The sequence below is a fragment of the Heloderma suspectum genome, chromosome 5 (assembly GCF_057233095.1).
Source record: "Heloderma suspectum isolate Gila_16-S chromosome 5, 16-S_ref, whole genome shotgun sequence".
NCBI classification, from domain to species: domain Eukaryota; kingdom Metazoa; phylum Chordata; class Lepidosauria; order Squamata; family Helodermatidae; genus Heloderma; species Heloderma suspectum.
Genome location: NC_139462.1, coordinates 98,184,337 through 98,207,383, shown reverse-complemented (window position 1 = coordinate 98,207,383; position 23,047 = coordinate 98,184,337). Strand labels below are relative to the sequence as shown.

General features: G+C 45.7%; 1 protein-coding gene across 1 annotated transcript in view; it reads right to left on the bottom strand.

Annotated features, from left to right (window-relative positions):
* ATP10D (ATPase phospholipid transporting 10D (putative)) overlaps nucleotides 1–23,047 on the bottom strand; it is a 90,499-nt gene that overhangs the window by 4,843 nt on the left and 62,609 nt on the right. Inside the window, exons 14-20 of the mRNA XM_084856852.1 lie at nucleotides 17,505–17,689; nucleotides 13,729–14,017; nucleotides 8,578–8,654; nucleotides 5,515–5,640; nucleotides 3,918–4,118; nucleotides 2,901–2,981; nucleotides 2,526–2,630 (exon numbers count right to left, since the gene is read on the bottom strand). Of these exons, the coding sequence (XP_084712978.1) occupies nucleotides 2,526–2,630; nucleotides 2,901–2,981; nucleotides 3,918–4,118; nucleotides 5,515–5,640; nucleotides 8,578–8,654; nucleotides 13,729–14,017; nucleotides 17,505–17,689 (1,064 nt within the window). The remainder of the gene's footprint in view (nucleotides 1–2,525; nucleotides 2,631–2,900; nucleotides 2,982–3,917; nucleotides 4,119–5,514; nucleotides 5,641–8,577; nucleotides 8,655–13,728; nucleotides 14,018–17,504; nucleotides 17,690–23,047) is intronic.

The following is a 23,047-nucleotide window of genomic DNA, read 5'->3' as shown; positions in this document are numbered from 1 at the left end:
GCCTCACAGTTGCTCCTAGCCATCATAATGCTCTTGATTTTGTGCCTGCTGTGTTTCCTGGTCCAGATGCGGTGATCATTCTGAACCTGGAAATGTGGCAGGAAGGAAGCCAAAAGCACTGTGATTGGTGAGAGCTGCCACAAGGCTTTTTAAAGAGGAGGAGGAGAAGATCCCTGACACTTTGTTAAAGGTAAGCCATTTCCAACCCTATCCTGTGGTAGGAAGGATGCGAACAGCCCAACTTTACACAATTGTTTCTATCTCGTTATAGTCTGTTCCTTACCTTTTTACGGGGTGGCTACTTTTCTGCGAAAAGCCATTACACTCATTGGGGGCATCGCAAAATGCCCTCCCTGGTTCCTGCCCCTTTCCTTTCCCTTGCAGATTACTAGTGGTTTTGTTGTGATTGACATGCAATGTGGGTGGACAGCAACTTCCACTGAACTGCCCAAACCCCACCCCCGCAGGGACTGGTTTCCCAGCAAACTGCTGGAATGCTGACATGCCAGCATGCCAGCCATTCTGTGTTGTGGAGTAAGCAGCCGAAGTCAGGAGCAAAAGTCAGTGTATTGCATTTAGTCATGACATGGCGGCAAGCTTGCAGGTCAGTATACCAGTACACCCACCACCCCGACACCACTGCCATCATCACCATGACTGCGAACAACCTGAAACAAAGTGGGATTTTCACACTACGGGAGAAGTACACAGGCAAGCCATGGCACTCCTCTTGCGCAAGCTGAAAAAATACTGCATTTTTTTCCATTTGGGGACAACATGGGATAGGCAGGGGGAAATAGCGGGAAATCACTGGAGGATTATGATGTCGTGTAATGGACCTGCAAACTTCTGTGAGTGGCTGATCATGAATGTGTGATAAACTGCAGATGTAGAGATGCTCCAAGGCTTTTGGTGTGGAAACCATGATTAGGAGTGACTTGCTCCTTTGTTTGACCCAGGTAACATTCCCTTGACCTTCCTTGACACTAGGGATTTCACTTGTTACAGCAAGTCTGGTTGAGCTTGATCTCCCTGGAGGAGTTTGGTTTGCTTCCGATTCATTGTGCCTCTTCCAACATAAAGAAGCACGGGGAGGGGGGAGGAAGAGGGAGGAAAGTATCTTTGTAGCCTTTTGTTTTCCCCATCTGTCATGCAACCAGGCTAATCCCAGGAGAGGAGATCTGCTGCTCGTTTGGACTGGCTAACAGAGAGCGCAAATGCAGAGAAAGTGCTTTGCAGCTGCTGCAGGCTGGCCTGAGGAGTTTTGGCAGCAGAAGCAAAGGTTTGAAGCCCAGGAGGCATGGAAACCCTTTGCAGGGTGCTTTCCCCCAATTGCAAGGGAGGTGCTTCACTGCTGCCACTGGCTGTCCTGTGGGGTTCTGGATGGACTTGCTTAAATGGAGGCACAGGAAGGGCCTGTGCAAGGCCTTTGCAAGAAGGCTTCTCTCTTCTTACTCCATCCAAAGGCTGAAGTGACAGTCAGCTGCTTTCTCCTCTTTCACCACAGACCCAGAATAACCCCAATGTATTGTTTGCAACTTCCGTCCTAAAAATACTGGGTTGTATCCAGAGGCTTGTATTCAATATTAGTCCAACAAGTCCCATTCATTCCAATAGGTCTGTTCTAGGTAGGTCTAACATTGGATACAACCTACTGACTCATCCACCCACAAAAAAATGTGTTGACGTTTTGATCCTAGGAATGAGGGGGGTGGGGAGACAGTTTACTGATATATCATTTACTGATATTAGGGGAGGAATACGTTTTTGTTAAAATGGGTCCCTTAGACGAGATTCTCACAGTTTGGGACAAGATGAAATTACTATAGGGTGATTTTATTATGTCCATTTCACAAGGCAAATGCCGTGCTCTCGCATAGGTAGAACTGGTATTGACTGTATCAGTTACTGAAGACTTTTTGCTCTGGTGCTATAAATACCATCACTCACTACATGAGGATACAGTTCAAATCTACCATGGGACTATGGCCCCATTCAAATGGAATCCAGGCTTAAGCTCCTGTTAGGGTTGTCTTGCTAATGGAAGTCATCCAAAGCAGGGATCTCAGATTGCTGCTCTCAAACAAGCCAAGATTTGAAAACCAGGAATAATCTGGCTTTTAAGAGAATAGCATCCTCAGTTTGGTAAGTCAGGAATACTGTGTGGTGTGTTTAGCTCAGGGGCGCAGAACCTCTTTCAGCCCAGGGGCCAAATTTCATTTTGGAGAAGCTCTCCTGGCCCACATAACAGTTGTGGGTGGGACAAACTGGGCAGGACCAAAATACCAGCATATTTTAGTTTAAAACTCTTCTTGCCAGTAACTAAGACTTAGGAGAGGTGTTTGAGATTGGGGCATTTGGGGGGCATGCACCAGCACGCAGCTTGTTCACGGTAAGCCAAGATGCTGGGGAATCCTGGCTTACCATTCTGTGTGAACATGGCCTGTGAGGTCATAAATGCTGACTCAGCCCTGTTTAAGAACAATTTGTGAATTCAGCCTAAAAATAATAAATAATTTACTCACCACAGATTTACTTTCAATGACGAGATGTAATGTTATTATAAAGAATATGGCAGTGTTCATAGGATTCCCAAAGGAGTAGATGTCAATGTCAGAGTTATGGAAGGTCTGCAAAGGAATAGTTATTTAAAGAATTATTTATGTTTTCTGGGCCTACATTCCCAATAAAGTCCATAAAGCAGGCTGCAGTAATAATACATAGCACTGTAAGACTACAAGTTCGTTTTTCACATACAAAATTTTAATGATTATTCTTGTGAATATGGAGGGAGTTTAAACATTATACAAATAAATAGAGAAAACCGGCTTCACCTTGTTTTTAAAACAAAGGTAAATGAACAGAGACAGTGGCAAAGGGGGGAAAGTCCTAATACTTACGAAGTAAGGGATAAAAAAGCACACCAAACTTTGATAAAGAGCATCCGCTAAGTTCCATGCAAAGGCTGATCTCACATAGGGCTGAAAAGGAAACACAGGAGAAATACAGCTTAGCTTTGGGCATTACAGATCCTAGTAATTTTCAATTATCTGTATGTCCAGATGCCTGTATCTCCCCCTAGTGAGCTTTCCAAAGTGACACTTGGCAGGCATGGACAGCATCACCATCCAAGACCCGGATCTCCGTCCTCAGTGGGAATCTGAGTGAGCTGATCTGCTGCATGCCAAGTCACATTGTGAGAGGCTGAGATGGGAGAATGCAAACCTCGTTATCATACCAACATTTGTTGGTATTTAAATGCAACGTTTAAGCTGCAAAACCAGAATCAGTATGAGACATCCTCATTTTCAAGAAACCAATCTAACTGAAATGCTCATAATCAAGAGTTATCGGTGGATGATCCCAGAACGTCTTGTGAGATCCGCTTAGGGAGAGTTGCTGACAGTGCTCAAAGATTCTGTGCTCTATGTTGCACAAGAAGACCCATTCCCACCTCTAAAGCTGATCTGCTGTGCCACTTCAGACAAATCATTTTAGATTTCCCTTCCGGGCACTCCTATTTACCTAGTCTGGAGGCCCTCCTAGAGAGATCCAGGCTGACTTTTACAGCATGCCTCTTTAGCACACAGTATAGAATGAGGGCCACAGTTGCTGAGGCTTCCCTCAACATGGTACAGAAACACAAATAATAATAGCAGTCAATGTGGTACCCGGTGATAACATCAAATGATCCACCAAATGACTGTCGTATATAATCTATGCTACCCTTCTAAGGCCGCCTATATCTGTTCACTGGCAACTAGTGAAGAATGATGCCTTTCATCTATCCATCCCCATCAGATTATTCAATAACAGAGAATGCACATTAACATTCAGGTTCAACTGGCAAGGAACGTGTAACCAAGAACATAGGAGTCACTTCAACTTTCAAGCACTTGTGCCAAGCTAAGAAATACCTCATTTCTTTGTCCAGCTTTGTAAAGTTCTGGCCTCTGTAAAAGTGTTTCTGCCGAGACATCTTGATCTAACATGCCATAAATTATGGGTGGTGCTGATGTGAAGAGAAGGTTGAAGAAAATCAAAGCCCAGTAATCAGTCATGGGGGTTCCCGAAAATCCACAGAAGAACTGGAACCAGAACAGGAGGCTTACATATGCCTGTTATGATGAGACACAGGGATTACAAGTGAGAATCCATAAATGGGAGCCAGTGTTCTTGTTGTTGGTGGTGGTGGTGATGGTGATGGTGGTGGTGGTGGTGTGTGTGTGTAGGAAGTCAAATAATCCTTACAGTAGCCTACAAGAATGTAGCATGTTAAAATGCTTCAAACCTAATTGTCAAGCCCCCCTGCCTACAAGCTCTGGAAATAGTTTTGAACAGTAGAGATTTCTAATGTTTCTCAGCACCAAACTCCAGTTTCCTTGGAGACACCATGACAGCCCAGTTTAATAATAGTGTGGGGATAGAAAGAGACAATAGCTAACCTTGTAGCAACTGATTAAAAACATGATGCATGGTGGCTAAAACCACTGTGGCCTCAGCCACATGTAAGCTGAATCTTACACTGCCCCTGCTCTCCTGGAATTTCAAACTCAGGGGCTTCAACTTTTTTGGTGCAGGGGCACATAAGACTTTTTGACAGAGTGTCATGGGTGCCCTCACAAAATGGCTACCATGGGTTTGCCCATTCATGAAATGGCTGCCACAATGGGCATGGTTGGTCACAAAACACTCATTTCCCAGGGGGGAAATGGTGAGACAAAAAGAAAAGTAACTTGCCTGAGAACCAAAGTACAAGGCAGAGGTGGATTCTGAGCTCCAAAACAAAAAACCTCTCTTTTCAACCCAAACAATAGTGGCAGAGACAGCACTTTGCTTGGCAGCATGCCAACATCCCCGTTAAAAAGTAAGAATTAAACAAACAATCTTAAGAAATAAAAGCAAAGTCAGTAGGGGCAGGGAGGGCACCAAGAGGGGTGTCCACAGGCACAATGGTTGCCACTGGCACCACGCTAGAGACCCAGGGCTACCAGAGTGCAGCAAGGTTCACTTTATTTCCATTGCCAGAGGCTGCAGACAATCAGCACTCCCTGAGGTTAGAGCTATGAAACAGGTGTGTTTTTGAGGAATTACTACATGGGGAGTTGTCATCTCCATCCCAGGTTTGTAACATACTGAAGCTCTTCCTGAGTTCTTACTGCTCAGAAGAAAACCCAACAGTTAAAGTTCAGCATCACAGCCAGCAAACAAACCAGTCTGTTTCAGACACACATCTTCAGGCAGGAGCTCCATAAAGAGATCCCTTTGATAATTTGCAGGTTTCAGTACTGGAGCCAGCCTGTCACAATTTCTCACCAATGCTGACAGATAGCTTTTTGGCACAGACCGTAAATGCCTCGGGAGCACTGATCCTTAATCCGAGACAGATGGGCAGACTCAGTTTCTGCTGCCAGAGTCTGAATACAGACTCTATCCTCCCCATGTTTCTAAGTATTAAGGCACTGTTCTTGCACACTCTCAAAAGTATTATGGCATCCCTCGGGAGCGACATACCAAATTCTTGTAGAAAAAGTAAAGGATCATGTTGGCCAGTCGGGTGTAACACCAGTGACCATGAACAAACAGCAGCTTGCTGAGTTGTTTGAACTGAGAAAGGGCAAAATCGCTTGCCAGCACAGCCTGAAAACAAACACAAAGGAAGTAAAATACAGCAACCAAGAAGATAGCAAGAGAATGAAGGCTTTTATCAACTTCCATTGACTAATGAATTGCCTACCACTTGTTCCCCACCTTCCACCACCACCACCCCAACTGAAGCCAACGGCATATGAGAACATGAAAACACAAGAAGAGACATGCTGGATGAAACCAAGGGTTCATCTAGTCCATTGTTCTGTTCACACAGTGCCAACCAGATGCTGATGGAAAGTCCACATGTAGGAGAAGAGCACAGTAGGACCCTCCTGCTCATGTTCCCAGCAACTGGTATACAGAGGCATACTGCCCAATACTGGCAGTAATATACAGTCAGGGCCAGAAATATTCGAACAAGGATAACTGTTTCAGCAGTTGGCCTCTGTACACCACCACATTGAAGTTGAAAGGAAATACACCCAGATGGGAGTGAAGTCAGGACTTTCAGCTGTAATTCAAGGGGTTTGACAAAAGTGGGGCACTAACCATTCAGGAAGGACAGCCAGTGGCATACACACACACACATCGTTGGTAGCTCGTAAGTAATGGAATGAATGGCTGACAAGAAGCTGCATGGCCAGGTGGGTGTGGCCTGTTTCCTGGGGACCCCATGACCAATCAAGCAGATAAAAGGCCTGAAGGTGGTTCTGAGGGTTACATTTGCATTTGGTAGCTGTTCACTGGAACCCGCAACATGAGGTCCAAAGAGGTGTCCATGCGAGTGAAGGAGGCCATCATTAGGCAGAGGAAACAAAATAAACCCATCAGAGAGATAGCAAAAACAGTGCGAGTGGCCAATACAACAGTTTGGAACATCCTGAAAAAGAAGGAATTAACTGGCAAGCTCAGCAACAGCAAAAAGCCTGGAAGACCATGGAAGACAACTAAAGTGGATGACTGCGGAATTCTGCTCATGGTGAAGAGGAACCCTTTCACAACAACTAGCCAGGCCAAGAACGCTCTTGAGGAGGTAGGCATGTCATTGCCAACATCTACAGTCAAGAGGCGGCTTTATGAATGCAAATACAGAGGCTTCACAACAAGGTGCAAACCACTGGTAACGCTCAAGAACAGAAAGGCCAGATTAGCCTTTGCCAGCAAACACCTAAAAAAAGCCTGCCCAGTTCTGGAATAAGATTCTTTGGATTGATGAAACCAAGATTAACTTGTACCCAAATGATGGGAAGAGAAAAGTATGGAGAAGGAAAGGAACAGCTCATGATCCCAAGCATACCACATCATCTGTCAAACATGGTGGAGGCAGTGTTATGGCATGGGCATGTATGGCTGCCAATGGAGCCGGGTCACTGGTGTTTATTGATGACCTGACTGCTGATAGAAGCAGCAGGATGAATTCTGAAGTGTATAGGGCTATACTTTCTGCTCAGATTCAGCCGAATGCTGCCAAACTGATAGGACGCCGCTTCGTATTGCAGATGGATAATGACCCAAAACATACAGCAAAAGCTACCCAAGAGTTTCTCCAGGCAAAGAAGTGGGATGTTCTTCAATGGCCAAGTCAGTCACCTGATCTCCACCCAATAGAGCATGCTTTTCACTTATTGAAGACAAGACTGAGGGCGGAAAGCCCCACAAACAAGTAGCAGCTGAAGGCAGCTGCAGTAATGGCCTGGCAAAGCATCTCGAGGGAGGAAACTCAGCGTTTGGTCATGTCCATGGGTTCCAGACTTCAGGCAGTCATTGACTGCAAAGGGTTTTCATCCAGGTATTAAAGGCGATCCTTAAGTTTGAAATGATGTTGGTTTGTTCCATTACTTATGAGCCACCAATGATGGGGAGCGGGGTGTATGCCACTGTCTGGCTGTCCTTCCTGAATGGTTAGTGCCCCACTTTTGTCAAACCCCTTGAATTACAGCTGAAAGTCCTGACTTCGCTCCCATCTGGGTGTGTTTCCTTTCAGCTTCATTGTGGCGGTGTACAGAGGCCAACTGCCAAAACAGTTATCCTTGTTCCAATATTTCTGGCCCTGACTGTATATCAGTCTTTTAAAGCTATCCACATTGGTGGCCATCACTATGTCTTTTGGTAGCAAATCCCATAGTTGGACTATGCGCTGTATGAAGGAGTACTTCCTTTTATCTATCCTGAATCCCCCCTCCCTTCAACTTCCTGTGATGATTATGAGGTCTAGTATTATGAGAGGGAGAAAAACGTCTCCCTTTCCACTTCCTTCTTATATATCATGCATAATTTTGTATATCTTGATCATGTCTCCCTGTCGCTGGTTGCAAAATAAAGCTCCACATAGGCTTCATGACTCACAATGAGCCAAGCCCTTCTTCTTTTTAACCTACCCTGTACCACTCAACCTTCTTCTCAAACGAGTTGTCCATCCTAGCTCTGCCCCAATCTCTCCTCTTTTCCTTAAATTTCCCCTCTGTTTGTTAATCATCATTTATTCTGTATTATTTAGTGATCTATTCATTACCAGTTCATCCACCTCTGTCCTTCTGATTTAATGCCAAGATCCATTTTGGTGCCTCACAAATTAGGAAAAGTAATTCACATGAGTAGATGGCTGCTGGGAGCACTAAAGCAACCTCAGGAAATCTTCTTTAAGAGTCTGAGCCTGCTTTAGTGAAGACATCCCATGAAGATGTGGACCCTCTGATTTCCAGGCATCTTCTCCTAACACAGAGTTAATTTCCTAGGAACATAAGGCTATGGTAGAATTTGATATACTGTAGAAGGGGGAGATGGTTTTGAAGACCCTTAGAACTGTACAGCTGTATAATATCACGGTATTTGTCTTTCCAGTAGATGAGGTCTTATTGATACAGGTTATGCAAGTTCCAAAGTATTCAGCCTTCAATCCCACTGACAATATATTATGTGAATATCGGGCCTTTCAGATCTACAGGCAACGCTGCTTTCATTTATGGATCGATTAGTCCATCCTACCTGCATGCCTTCTTGGCCAGAGATTCCAATTCCAACATCAGCAACTTGAATCATACTAACGTCGTTGGCACCGTCACCTTCCAAGGGAGGGAAAAGAACAGTCTTGCAATGAAATTGGCTTGGGAGGCTATTGCTTTGTACACAGACTTGACAGTTGGGGGCAGGGTTGAGCAGAGAATGGTGGGAGGAAGGGAAGGAATATTTGACTGTTTTCCTGCCCATCCTTTCTCTGCTGAAATCGCTACCTTGCCACAGAATTTTTCAAATAAGGGTTAAATCTAAGAATGTATGAGTAAGTTGTTTAAGTTTATTTTTGACTAGATTTACTCAGTTTGCTCCCTGACCTGAACGCAGAGCCGAACGCATTCTGTGGTCAAAGCCCATAGATTTCCAAGTTTATGATGTGATTTGTGCAACAAAACATGCATTAAAAATGAGTACATCTGAAAAAATGTACATGAGAAAATGCATATATTTGAATGAAAGGGAGAAAATGTGTATATTTCAAAAAAGGCAGACAATGGATGTCTACACTTAGGAAAACATGCACAAAATCTGCACAAATTTTTATGCAAAAAGAAGTCACAACAAACTTCAAGGTGGAGATCAGAAAACCTTGATGAGCTCAGTTTTGTTAATTTGCACATCCCTATTTTAAATCCCTGGCAAACATCTGTTCTGAACTCCACAGGCAGAAAAGCTGCATAGGGAAGGGGCAATTTGGAGTGGGAAAGGATTAAGCACTCTGTCCTGTTCTTCCCCCACTTCTCTGCTCAAAATTCCTCCCCAACTAGTTTTTTTTAACCTTCAAAAGAAGAAAGTGGTGTTGGACCCATCATAGAGAGTCTAGTTGGACTCAGTAATACTTACCTCTGAAAAAACATATGTAGGATCAGACTGTAAATCATTGTAGTTAAAACAGAACTCTTGCTCTAAGAATATTGTACTACAAAGTAGTCATCTACATGAAACATGCTTCACAGGTGCATTATGCATTCCTCTTCTAGAAGCAAAGTGTACTGGAAGGATGAAATGGGGCTATCCATCTGCCAGACGTAAGGAGGCACTGTCTTCAAATGTGGAAAGTGCTGCTTAATATTTATCCTGCTTGTGCCAAGAACAGGCCTGTGAGCTAGATTATGACTCCTCTGGTGGGGAACTGAGGGTGACCTCACCTATTATGTGGAAACACAGAGGCATGCTCCTGCTTTCCACCCATCTCCCAGTTCTGTGTAACTGTGGGGTGGATATGCATGCAAACCCACCCCCTTCTTTGCATTTGAACTTGAAAGGAATTTGGACAGAGGAAGTCCAATTGTGATGAATTCACAATTCCTACTGTGGTGATTCCGCATCACATGTGAAGTAACCCTAAGACTGGCAGTGTTTGGAAGTCACAATAAGCCACGGCTTCTCCAGACAGGAACAAGCTACAGTGAGCCTTGGACCAGGAGGAAGAGTTCAGAAGATTTCACTTTGGGTTGTTTTTCTTTGTCATGTCATCTGGAGCAACAAACTGGTCAACACTAACTCTGGTTAATTTCAAACAGGCCCATAATTTCAAAATCCAGGTCCACAGAATATGGCAAACTGTGGTTAACTAAAAGCAGAACTGTGGAACTCTTCCTTTCATCTGTATGAGAAGAACAGAGGAGGGAGAACTACATGAGCCCGATGCTTCCTGTGGCACATGCATGTTGTGTGCACTACATGAACTGGAGCAATCATCATCCATTAGTTATATTACGCCATCGACATATATGGTATAAAGGGCTGCGGGGAGAACAGGTCCTTGCCTCCAAACAGCATACAGTCCTCATAGCATACTCCCTCTCTCTCACTCACTCAATGGAGCAGCAAGGATTTCCATCAACCAAGTCCTGGTTGGGAACCCCTGTATTCTACCTTCTGTCTGCTGCAGCATCCCGGCTTATGTCAAATACTTTTTGGAGGGAAAAACTAATGAACATACTTTAAAGTAGGGCTGTGCACAGACCTCCTGCTTCACTTCAGATGCAGATTCAGACCTTCCAAAGTGGCCCCACTTCACTTTGGACTGATTCAGACGCCATCTGAATCACTCAATTTTGATGTTATCCCATTGACTTGCATGGGAAAACACAAATGTCCATACCTTTTCAGTTTTCATGATATAGACATGAACTTTTGGGAACTCTCAGCCCCCCTGGAGAGGATCTCAGCTACTAATTTTCAGAGAATTTGGCCCAGTAGTTTATGTGCTAGGTGCAGGTGAAATTTGATTTTTTTCAATTTTTCAAAAAACAACTCTCAAAGCAAAGAGCTATAACTTTTCACTGGTTCCACAGAAGTGCATGACATTTGGGGAACTTTCAGCCCCCCTGGAAAAGATCCCATCTGCCCAATTTCAGATAGTTTGGCCCAGTAGTTCAGTAGTTTTTGTGCTAGGCACAGGTAAAATGTGCTGTTCTCAGAAACTCAAACCAAACACAGAATGATAATAATCAAAGAAGTTAGGTTTTGAAGTGGAGGAGGTCACTATCCCTAATCTCTGCTGTAAGTTTCTTTGGAGTGCAAACAACCCCTTTCCCCTAATACTTTCCTAGGGATGTACGGAAGTCACTTACCTTTTCGAAGGGTGACATTCGCGGTGGGGGGGAGGCGCTCCATCCCTCCCCCCAAAATTCTCTCTGGCCGGCTCCGCTCCGCGGAAATTCCATGGAGCCACCGGCCGGCGCTGCCCACAGCTGGACATCCGGCCGCTGGGCAGCCTGCAGGGACGCAAATGGCGGCTGCCATAGCCGCCACCATTTGCGTCCCTGTATTTTGCCGTGATAGGCTACGTAAATATTTACGTAGCCTATTAAGGCAAAAAAAAAAAACAGTGGACGCAAAAGGCGGCAGCTACGGTGGCCGCCATTTGCGTTCCCTTTTTTTTTTTTTGCCATAATAGCCTATGTAAATATTTAAAACGGCAACAAAAAAAAGGGGGGAACACAAATGGCAGCCGCCATAGCCGCTGCCATTTGCGTTCCCTTAGTTAAGCCGTGATAGGCTACATAAGTATTTACGTAGCCTATCACGGCTATATGGAGGAAGCAAATGGAGGCCGCAGACGCGGCCGCCATTCACAAGTCAGCACGGACGGCAGCAGGTAGGTGCTCCGTTCCGGGCCCATTTCGCGGCGGGGGGGCTTCATTCTGCCACGGATTTCGGGGGGCCGAATGCACTGGCATTCGGCCTCACGGAGATCCGTGGCGGAATTCTCTGACATCCCTATACTTTCCTATTCAGAATCACAGTCATGACCTCAGGCTCTCAGTTGTGTTGTCTGAGAGAGGCAGCAAGACACAGCAAGCAACCCTGCCAGGAGGGCACATCAAGTCAAACTATGGAAACCTCCACCTTGTGGACCCATACTTCCCCCACCCCATCTCCTCCATGGTGGCCTGCCTAAGCCTCTTGGGGGTGAGAGACAGAAAGCTTGCAGGAGTTCCAGTGCAACCAGCCTTCTTGCCCCTGCTGCCTGCCTGCTGGGATGCACTATCCAGACTGCAGGAGAGCCAGCTTGCCTACCACTGCTGCTACTTCCAGCGGGACCTCACCCACCTCTGCCCCTGCCAACAACACCCCAAAGATGCCTCATATTGGGCTTGCTTGCTTTGCCACACAGCGTAGTATTATATAAATAATAGCTGTTGATGTTTGTAGTGCTTTGCCCACTGTTTTGGGAAATATGGACTGTGTAGTGCTTAACACACACTGATTGCTTGTCCACACAGCACAAGCATGCACATACACACACAACATACAAGCAAAAGAAAAGCAAACACTAAACTACAAGGGGGGGGGGACTAACTATAATCCTAACAGAAAAGGGCTTATTTTATTTTTTAAGGGTAATTAGATCAAAAATGGGAAGGGAAGGAATACAGGACTTGAGAAAGGGGAGGAGAGGCAAGAACAAGGACAAGCAAGTTATATATGTGTGTGTGTGAGAGAGAGAGAGAGAGAGAGAGTGTGTGTGTGTATGCACAGTATAGTCATTAAAAATCTACACAGAATCAAAGTAAGGGCAAATTAATGGTTGAGAGAGAACTGAAAATGTGTGTGTGGGAAAGCGAAGCAACTAAAGTTAAATTTTTTGGTTTTTAAAATGAACAAGCAAGAATGAAAGGTAACATTTCTTACAGAAGGGTGGGGTTGGGGGAGAGACCCAGGGAGGAAAGTCAAAGTAAGTACTAAATGTTTGGTTTTTCAAGAAACAGAATAGTTCAATTGAGACAAGCACGCACGCATGCACACACTTCTAGCCAAATGACTTCAGACAGAGCCCCCTAACACCACCAGAATGACCCCTCTCATAATGAGCAAGCACATCCATACAGATTGAAAAGATGGGGGTGGAAGCTAAGCGACGAAAGTGAATTTTTCTAGCTTTTAAAATGAACAAACAAGAAGAATGAAAGGTAAAAACCTATTACAGAAGGGTGGAGTTGGGTGAAACAAAGAACAGGGAGGAAACTCAAACTCTGTACTAAATGTTTGGCTTTTTAAATAAAGAATCTACAAAAGAAAGAAAAAGAATAATTGAATTTGGATTGGGAATACAGAAAGACATACAAAGCTGCACACACAGGATCTCTCTCTAGTCTCTAAAAAAAAAAAAAAACACCACCTAACCAGGGCACTCTCTCACACAATGAGATGAAAGCAAGCAAGCAGGTTGATCTCTCCACTCCAGTATTCCTTCCCCTCCTCCACCATGGTCACTGATTGGAGACTGCTGGGTTACTATCCGCCCTAATTTGGCAGCTAGAGTTGCCATTCACCAAAGATCACTCCCTCTTCTTCTTCCCTCTCCCTTTTCCCTTCCCCCTCCCCTTCTCCTCCCTGATCTCTCTCCAGTTGATATGTTTGGTGCCAGGCTGTCTGGGCTGCTCAGAACACATCATAAGAGCTCTGAATCACTGAGGCGGACTGAGGCACCTTGTATAGGAGCCGCTTCGCTTCAGGGCACCTCGATGCTGTTCTGATCTGCCTCATGTCATGACGAGGCACCTCCGAATCAGCCCACTTCGCCTCATTATTCAGAAGCGGAACACAGCCCTATTATAAAGTAAATGAAAAAGTAATATAGCATATATGCCTTCAAGGAGAGAAGCAACTCACCTATAGCCAGTGTCATCACCTTCAGCTCCTTTCGCACCAGCTTCACTAGTCGGCCCTTCTGCAGTGGTGTTGCTCTGCAGCAGATGACAGCTTGGACACATCTGGTGAGCTGCAGGAACTTACTCTGCACACTCTGATGGAAGGCAAATTCTAAGGTTGGTCCATCGATAACGAGTGCAGAGCTGAACTGGGGAATGGTGGTTTCTGAAGCAGGGCCTTCTGCTTCCCGGGAATGAGCATTTGTCCTGATGTTGTCTAAAATGCTACCCATCATCTTTTCACAGCCATCCTGGTTGGAAAAACGAAGATGGTGAGATGACTGTTTGATGTTGGTTCAGTTTCTTGCAAGTGCACATTACAACATCATGTGTAAGGCCACATCTAGATGAATGTTATGATCTGTCAAATGTACTGGTGTTGAATGCATTTAACAGAATGATGTGGCACTTCTAATTTTCAATAGAAAAATAATGCTGTACAAAAGGTTTATGAGGCTAAGAGGAAAAGTCAACATCAGTGAGGTCCAGTTTGGACGTCACAATAAACCATAGTTTTATTGTGACGTGAACAAGCAACAGAGGGCCTTGAGCTGACATACTCCTTCTGCTCCTCCTCCTTTGGTGTGGCTGTGAGGAGGAGATTGGAAGCTTTTGCTTTCATGCTTTATTAACCACAATTCAGCATCATCTCCAAACTTTAAATTATAGTTAATCTTGAGTATGGTTAGTGGAAACAAGCCAACTTAATAAACTATAGACTGAAGTTGGGATGGTTTCAAACAAACTATAATTAAGGTTAACCACAGTATGTCAAATTTGGATTAAATTACAAGCTGAAGTTAATCAAAAATGGAAGGGAAAGCTTCTGATCTCCATCTCACAGCTGTGCTAGAGGAGGAGAAGAGAGGAGCATCATTCCCATCACAATAAACCATGGTTTACCATGACCTGCTGTCATGTGGGCAGGGGCTGTGTGATATGTTTAACAAATGAGCCACACACTTAGACCTAACGCTGTGGGGAACCATGATGCACATGCCTGACACACGACCATGGAACCATGCTTCACAGTGTGGTTCCCTCTGCAGCATGGATCCCTTGTCATCTTCCCAGTATGGTAGCCATGCATCCTGTTCGCCACCGTAGCCGGAATGGAGTCGTAGTGCATGCTATGTCCGGTGCACAGTGATCTCTACTATTGAGATCGCCCACACTGACTAGAGCATCACCAAAAGGCCCAGGCACTCTAGGCAGCCATCTCTGTGGATTGCCACATTTAGCAACAGAGCACCCCGATTTACTGACAGAGCACACACCACATGTCATGGTAAGCCACCATGTGGCCCCTTACCCTCACTGCAGAGAGTGGGTAGCCAGGGTGGGTAAATTACTGTTGTGGGCAGGGATTTCACCTCCCACATGACATGCTAACCCCTCATGGGTCTCTCCAGAATGTGACCCACTATGGATTAGCATTATGTACAAAAGGGCTCATGATTTGTTGTTGGGTTCTTCAGGGTGGTTAACAAGCCACACTGTGTGGTTAACAAGCAGAAAATGTGCTGGGTTCAGACAACACACTAACCCATGGTTGAACAAACAACCCATCGTCCAAAACAACCCACACTCAACCACTGAGTGGGGGTTCGCATGTTGTGTGAGCCCAGCCTTTGAGCCTGTTCATACATCCGGGGAGGGAAGGTGGGGAGGGAACCCTATAGAGAGATAAGATAACCATGACGGCCATGCCCTCCACATGACTGGGAACAACACAGCACACCGTGGTTTACTTGCCAATCCCCAATCCTCCCACCACCACCTCTGCTTATCCCATTAGCCGCCAAGGTGGGAATCAGGATACGTTGGCCACTCCATGCCTCACTATGTGAATGGATGGATGCTCCATCCATCACTATGCAATGGCAGCCACAAATCCGGCTGTACTCCCTAGAGTCCAGCCACACTCTAGGCGCCCATCTCCATGGTCGTCACTTTTTTCTGACGGAACAGCCAAAGTTATTGACAATCCTCTCACCACATGTCACGTTAAAAAACCCCAGGGCCCCTTAACCCCACTGCAGAGGGTGGGTAACCAGGGTGGTTTTCTGCCTATTGTGGGGGGAGGGGGTTACCCCCCATGACATGTTAACCCATCATGGGTCACTTCAGAACGTGTCCCATGATGGGTTAGGGTGATGTCTGAACAGGACTCATAGCATAATATCTGCAAGTGTTTGTACTTCAAAATCTTGCATAATGGGCCCGCATTTTCAGCAAGGGGACAGTTTTTTAAAAATTCTAATTAAAATGTTGCTATGGAAGAACATTTAAAAGAAACATTGCACTGTCTAGCTGATTTTTTTTAATGTGTCACTTCACTGATTCCTCAGTCTACAAGTGACTTGTCTGGGTAAACAAAGACCTGAATTTCTGATCAACAAAATAACTGTTCTTGCCATCTTACAGAATTCTTCTGAATCCTTTTTTTAGAAGAAAAAACATACACATATTTTCATCCCTTGTTTTTTTAAAACAATCTTTAACAGTTCTGGCTATGGTTAGAATAAGATAATATTAATAAAAATACTTCCACCAGGGGGCATAATTAGCATATAGAAAGGAACTGGCTTCTCCTTTTAACACAATTTATTTTACTGAACATTCGGAGAACACGAAAACACTGAAGATTTTGCTTCATTAGAAAATGTAAGTAGAATAATTTTCTGGAATACTATATGTAATGCCATTTTAATGAGATAATTCTTAGCACATTAATGGTGATCAAGGAGAGTTGTAGGAAGATATGACAAAGAGCGACTAACAAAAATTACATTTCTTCCAATTTCCAAAGCCAAGCTCTGTAGCCTGCCATCTGCATGGCTGATATAATTTAGCATCTAGCTCTTGAACGCATTTTAACAACATGTTTAAGTGTGTTAACTTTTTACCAAAGGCAGAGAGACACATGAAATGGTGGACTAATTCTAGATAATTAACTGCCACATGGGTTTGTATTTGGGAAGAATGGTTGTGCAGAACATACAGTTTTAAGCATTTATATAGCACAACCTCTTCCCCCATGTGGTGCCCTCCTGGGCATGCTGGCTGTGGATGATGGGAGTTGTAGTCCAACAAGACATCTAGGGAGCACCAGCTTGGGGAGTGCTGATATAGTGCATTTTGAGAATGTGAAGCACTCCATGTAATTACTTGAATAACTTTGACATCAGGGTAGGTAGGTATTAGTGCCCCTGTATTGCAGGGAAGGTACTGAGTGTATCTTGCATAAGGCTATGAGCTGCATTCATGGCTGATACCAGAGTTGAAGTAAGAACTTCCAGCTCACACTCTTCACCTCTGTGTTACACTACCTGCCACATTCATTAACTATTTTACTAATGTAACATGCATGTGCAAAATATTAATTTACAAAGTTCATCCTACAAAAAATGCAGGGTTGGTGTTTCTTTTAAGCAAAGTGAACCCAGTCCCACCTCCACAACTGAACAGCCCAATGTGGAGGCTTTGGTCATGAAGAAACAGGGCAGCAGCAGTGGGGTGGGATGCAGAGGGTAGCAGCCTCCCTCAAGTACAAAATTAATTAACCTGAAGCAACTGGAGTGGCCCAGTGGGCATGTTTGTTCTTGGCGTTTTCTGGTGCAACGAGGACCGTCTCCTAGCCATGGCCAAGTCTGTCACCTTCAGGCCTTCAATCAGACCACAATACACATTCTTTTAGCAAAATCCTGCTATGGAAAAACCGAATGTCACACGCACCAGACTATCAGCCACAAGGTCGAAGACTTTGTCAGTTGGGTCCAGTAATTTACAGGAACATGCTATATTGACGGCTGTCTCACGTTTATCACCTGTCAGCATCCAGATGCTAATCCCTGCCTTTTGGAGTGCCTCTATGCTTTCAGGAACACCATCTTGCAAGCGATCTTCAATCCCAGTGGCACCTATGACGACAATCAGGTCAATTATGTCAAAACAATAGCAGCTTTCTTAAAAATGCAAATAAATTCAGAAACAATCCAGCAGGCTGGATTGGCAGCATGGAGAGCTGAGAAATGCCATGTTTCTTCTAACCAAAATATGGTGAGATTTGAGCTTCAAGAATTTCTCAGGTGGGATTCCAAAACTGTATCAATGGTCCAGTTACCAAAGTTTTCTGAAATGGTCAGGGAAACCTCTGAGCCAGATGGCTGGAGTTCAGTTGCCTAATGCAAAAGTTTTTTTGTGCCCCCCCAGACCACCCCCTGCCCCATGGGTGCTGCAAATAGGGGAAATTAAAACAAATAAGTAAAACCAAATTAGCATCCAGAGCTGTTGCAAAGCACTCAAAAGGTAAAAATTAACTTGTCCCAGCAGCCCTTTTTTTGCAAAAAGAGAGAGGGTTTTTTAGATTTGGAGGGGTCTCCCTGAATTTGGGGGATGGCAAGGGTCACACTGGGGGATGCAGGAGCTGCATATGGCCTGTGGGGTTCATGTTTCCCACCCATGTTCCAATAAACTTATGTGCCATTTCACAACCCTACAGTCCTGCTGAACACGAGATATTATGTGTGAGAGCATTTCTAGAAGAATTTGAGGTGTGGGGGGAGAAAAATCATAAGGAACTAAGCTGAGTTTTTGGTGCCTGAAAATGCCTTTGCTGGTACCTTGGTTTGATTTGTGAAGTAAATGGAATACTGTTATGTGCTGAATATGTGCCCTTGCAAGTTCATCCCTCTTTGGACTGGTGTACAGGAGTGTAAGACTGGTGTAAGAAGTGGGAATAGTGTTTCCTGGAAGAAGGACTGTGAGCCAAGGTATACCTGTGCAAGGAGGGAGAATGAAACCACAGCACTCCTGGAGCAGATGAAGCTGATGAAGCTGGCCTTGTCCCAGCAGATGGAGGCCTCACAGCAGTTTCATGAGAACCTCAAGGCCAGTTTAGAGACGCAGCTGAAGCAGAGGCCAGAGGCTTCACACCAAGATATCAGAGCCTTGTTGGGCCTTCGGCTACAAAGAGTTAAGGCTGACTTAGATGCCCAGTTACAGGGCTCCCCATCTGGGTTGGCAAAGAAAATTGAGGAGATGGATTTGGGGCTGATTGATTTGGGCTCTAAAACGTTTGAAACACTAGCTGAAAGCCCAAAGGTCAACTTGGAGCTGGCCCACGAGGAGGAAAATGAAAAGACACACAAAGACACACAGGGCAGCAGTCCCCCTGGTTTGAAAATACTGTTGGTGAATGCCACGTCGGTGAATGGTAAGACAGCAGCCATCCAGGACTTGATCCTGGATGAGCATGCTGACCTGGCATGTATTACAGAGACCTGGGTGAATGAAGGTGGGGGTGTTAATCTATCTCAGCTTTGTCCCCCAGGGTTTTCTGTAGAACAGCAGGCTAGACCTGAACTAACCATTCAGGAAGGACAGCCACCCCAGGGTTTTCTGTAGAACAGCAGGCTAGACCTGAGGGGCGGGGGGTCCGCCCCAGGAGGCTGATGGATCCAGATGGTTCCCTGACAGCTCTTGGGGATTTTCCTGCTGCCTTGGCAGGCGATTCTGTCAAAGCCCTGGCTGATCTCTGGAACAGGGAAATGGCCAGGCGGTGGACACAATCGCTCCTGAGCGTCCCGTCTCACGGAGTGGAGCCAGACCAGCGCCCTGGTTCTCTAGGGAACCGGCGGCGATGAAGTGAATGAGATAGAGACTAGAGCGACGCTGGTGGAAAACTCGGAATGAGCCCAATCGAACACAGACTACAGCTTATCTGAGAGCCTCCTCCGTGGCAGTGAGAGCAGCAAAGAAATCTTTCTTTTCTGCCACCATTGCATCTGCAGGGAGCCAGCCAGCGGAGCTGTTTCGCGTGGCCAGGGGCCGTCTACATCCTGGCCCATGTGATGAAAATTCTGACCACTCGACAGCCTCTTGTGAACAATTTGCCCAGCACTGTGCTGATAAAATCGCTCAGATCCGTTCTGACTTGGATGCTGTAGTTGATGCAGATCCTGTGGATGTCACTTTGGCTCCTGCTTGTTCAGTGTTGATGGATTCTTTTGCAGGTTTCAGTACTGGAGCCAGCCTGTCACAGTTTGTGCAGCCCGAGGATGAGGACAGGATCCTTGGAGCGGTGAGAGCCACCACATGTATGCTGGATCCTTGCCCCTCCTTGCTTATTAAAGAGGCCAGAGGAGGACTGGCTGAGTGGACAATGGGAATGGCTAATGCCTCTCTGGACCAAGGCATTGTTCCATTATGCTTAAAAGAGGCAGTTGTGAGACCTCTGTTAAAAAAGCCTTCCCTGAATCCCACCATACTAGATAACTATCGTTCAGTCTCTAACGTACCATTTTGGGGCAAGGTATTAGAGCGTGTGGTGACCTCCCAGCTCCAGGGGTTCCTGGATGAAACGGATTATCTTGATCCACTTTAGTCTGGTTTCAGGCCTGGGTGTGGGACGGAGACAACTTTGGTTGCCTTGGTGGATGACCTACACCGAGAACTGGACAGGGGGAGTGTGTCCCTGCTAGTTCTGCTGGACCTCTCAGCGGCGTTGGATACCATCAACCACGGTATTCTTCTGGGATGCCTCACTGGGATGAGACTTGGAGGTACTGTTTTACAGTGGCTCCATTCCTTCCTAGGGGGCGAACTCAGAAGGTGGTGTTGGGGGATGCCTGTTTGACTCCATGGCCATTAGCTTGTGGGGTCCCTCAGGGTTCTGTTCTGTCCCCCATGCTATTTAATATCTACATGAAACCACTGACAGAGGTTGTCCGGAGTTTTGGAGTTCGGTGCCACCAATATGCTGATGTCGCCCAGTTCTATTACTCCTTTCCACCAGATTCCAAGGAAGCTGTTTCTGTCCTTAACCAGTGTTTGGCATCAGTAATGGACTGGATGAGGGAGAACAAATTGAAACTTAATCCAGACAAGGCAGAGGTGCTCCTGGTCAGCTGAAAGGCAGATCAGGGAATAGGGATTCAGCCTGTGTTGGATGGGGTTGCACTCCCCCTGAAGACTCAGGTTCGCAATTTGGGGGTGCTCCTGGATTCAGCCCTAAGCCTAGATGCTCAGGTTTCAGAGGTGGCCAGGAATGCTTTTGCACCGTTAAAACTAGTGCGCCAATTGCGCCTGTTCCTGGAGATGTCTGATCTGGCCACGGTGACACATGTCTTAGTTGCATCCCGTTTGGATTACTGCAACACGCTCTACGTGGGGCTGCCTATGAAGAGTGTTGGAAACTGCAGTTGGTCCAAAGAGCTGCTGCCAGACTGTTGACTGCGGGTGGCTACAGGGAGCATACAACTCCCTTGTTAAAACAGCTTCACTGGCTTCCAGTCTGTTTCCGGGCACAATTCAAAGTGCTAGCTCTGACCTATAAAGTCCTATATGGCTCCGTTCCAGGTTATCTCCCTTATGAACCTGCCCGTGCCCTGAGATCTTCTGGGGAGGCCCTTCTCTCAGTCCCACCACTGTCAAAGGCACGTTTGGTGGGAACCCAGGAGAGGGCCTTCTCAGTGGCTGCCCCATGGCTGGCGAACACCCTTCCCAGGGGGGCTAGGATGGCTCCCTCCTTGATGTGTTTCCAGAGGCAGGCTAAAACATTCTTATTCCAGCAGGCCTTTGGGACACAGTTGGAACCTGGGGGTAAGCTGCTAAAATGCTGTTTTAAAATGCTGTTTTAATATTTTTAATATAATTGTAATTCTATTGTTGTTTAATTATATTTTAACTTTGTATATTTTCATATGTTTTAATGTTTGTGAGCTGCCTTGTGTCCCAGTACTGGGGAAAAGGTGGGGATATGAATAATAATAATAATAATAATAGGAATTGGAAAGAAAGCTGCAGGAAATTAAGCAAGAGCCATCATGGGAGTGAGTGTCTTGACGGACCAGGAGCCAGCAACTGTGAGTAACCCCCCTGTTGTGGACTCTTCTACCCATATGATCCCCATAAAGGACTGGAGAGAAGGGAGCAGGTCCCTTCAGTAAGAATAGTTCAGAAGCCCACTCTTTGTGATGACGAGGTATTCTGGGAAGCCTGTCTTCCTCAGTTGGAGATAATTTCCCAGATAAATGGCTGGGGCAACAGGCAGAGAGGGAGATTCCTGTCAGCCCACCTGGGTGGACCAGCTCTATACCTCTTGTAGAATTTGCCACCAGATAAAAGACAGAGTAGTCCAGATTTAGTAAAAAGCCTTAGATCTGCGTTTTGGAGAAATGCACCAACCTGAGCTAGCTAGGATGCAGTTCAGGAGTTGCAAGAGGAAAAAAGAGGGGGCCCTCCCAGAGATTGCTGGGGATCTCAGATGTCTCGTGGAAACAACACGCTGGAGTGCCAGTGAGGAGTTGCAGGAGACACTAGAAGGGGACCAGTTTCTTGATGGGCGGAATGATGTGGACTTCCATGTGAAAATCCTGGAGGGCACCAAAGGCTTTGCGGGAACCCGTGGAAGTTGCTACCAAGATAGACACTTTCTATGCTGTTGGCATAGTGCGGCAAGGCCTGGAGCCTGACTCTGGAAGCCTAGGAAAGGAGGCACTGGCTTTGCCTGAGCCACAACTGTGGCTGCTGAAAGCAGGGATGATGCAACTGCACAATGCATTAGGAGAACTCAAGGAAACAGGAGAACACCCCAAAGACTAGATCTCTGAGCTGGTTTATCCGCTGAACTCCGTCTTTGTTCTGCGCTTTTGTAGTGTTGCCCAGAATTTTCACTGATTTTTGTTGGAAATATCCTGTTTAGGTTCTTCCGTGTTCTGCTTAAGCCTGTGCATTTGGGTCTTAGAGGAAAAACTGGTATTATGGACTGCTTGCTTGTTCGTTTTTAGTGGTCTGGAGTCCAGACTTCTCGAAAAGGGGGAATAGTGTTATCTGCTTGGGGTCAGTCTAAATTGCCTCCAGGGGAACCTTACATTTCAGTGCTGCTGAGTACAAAGACACTGGGGATTTCCCCCCAGCAACTCTGACTCTTGAACTGGTAACCTTTGTCCTAAAGGGCCTGATGGGGTAGGAGAAAATGAATCTGGGGAGGGCTGAATCTTAGACAAAGGGAGAGCGGCTTTTGTCTTGCAGATGAAGATCTACTGGGCAGCTGAGAGGAAACAAGGTTGCTTGGAGTCCTGTTGTTGTAGGCCTTCATCCTGAGCACAGTGTAAATAAACCTTTAGAAAAGCAACACTACAAGTCTCCAGTGTGCTCATTCTAGAAAACTGAAGTCTGAATAAGCACTGAAGCCCCCTGCAAGTTCACCCCTCTCAGGACTGGGGTGCAGGAGTGTAACAATACTTTTAAAAACAAATTCACAGCAGCTGCAAATA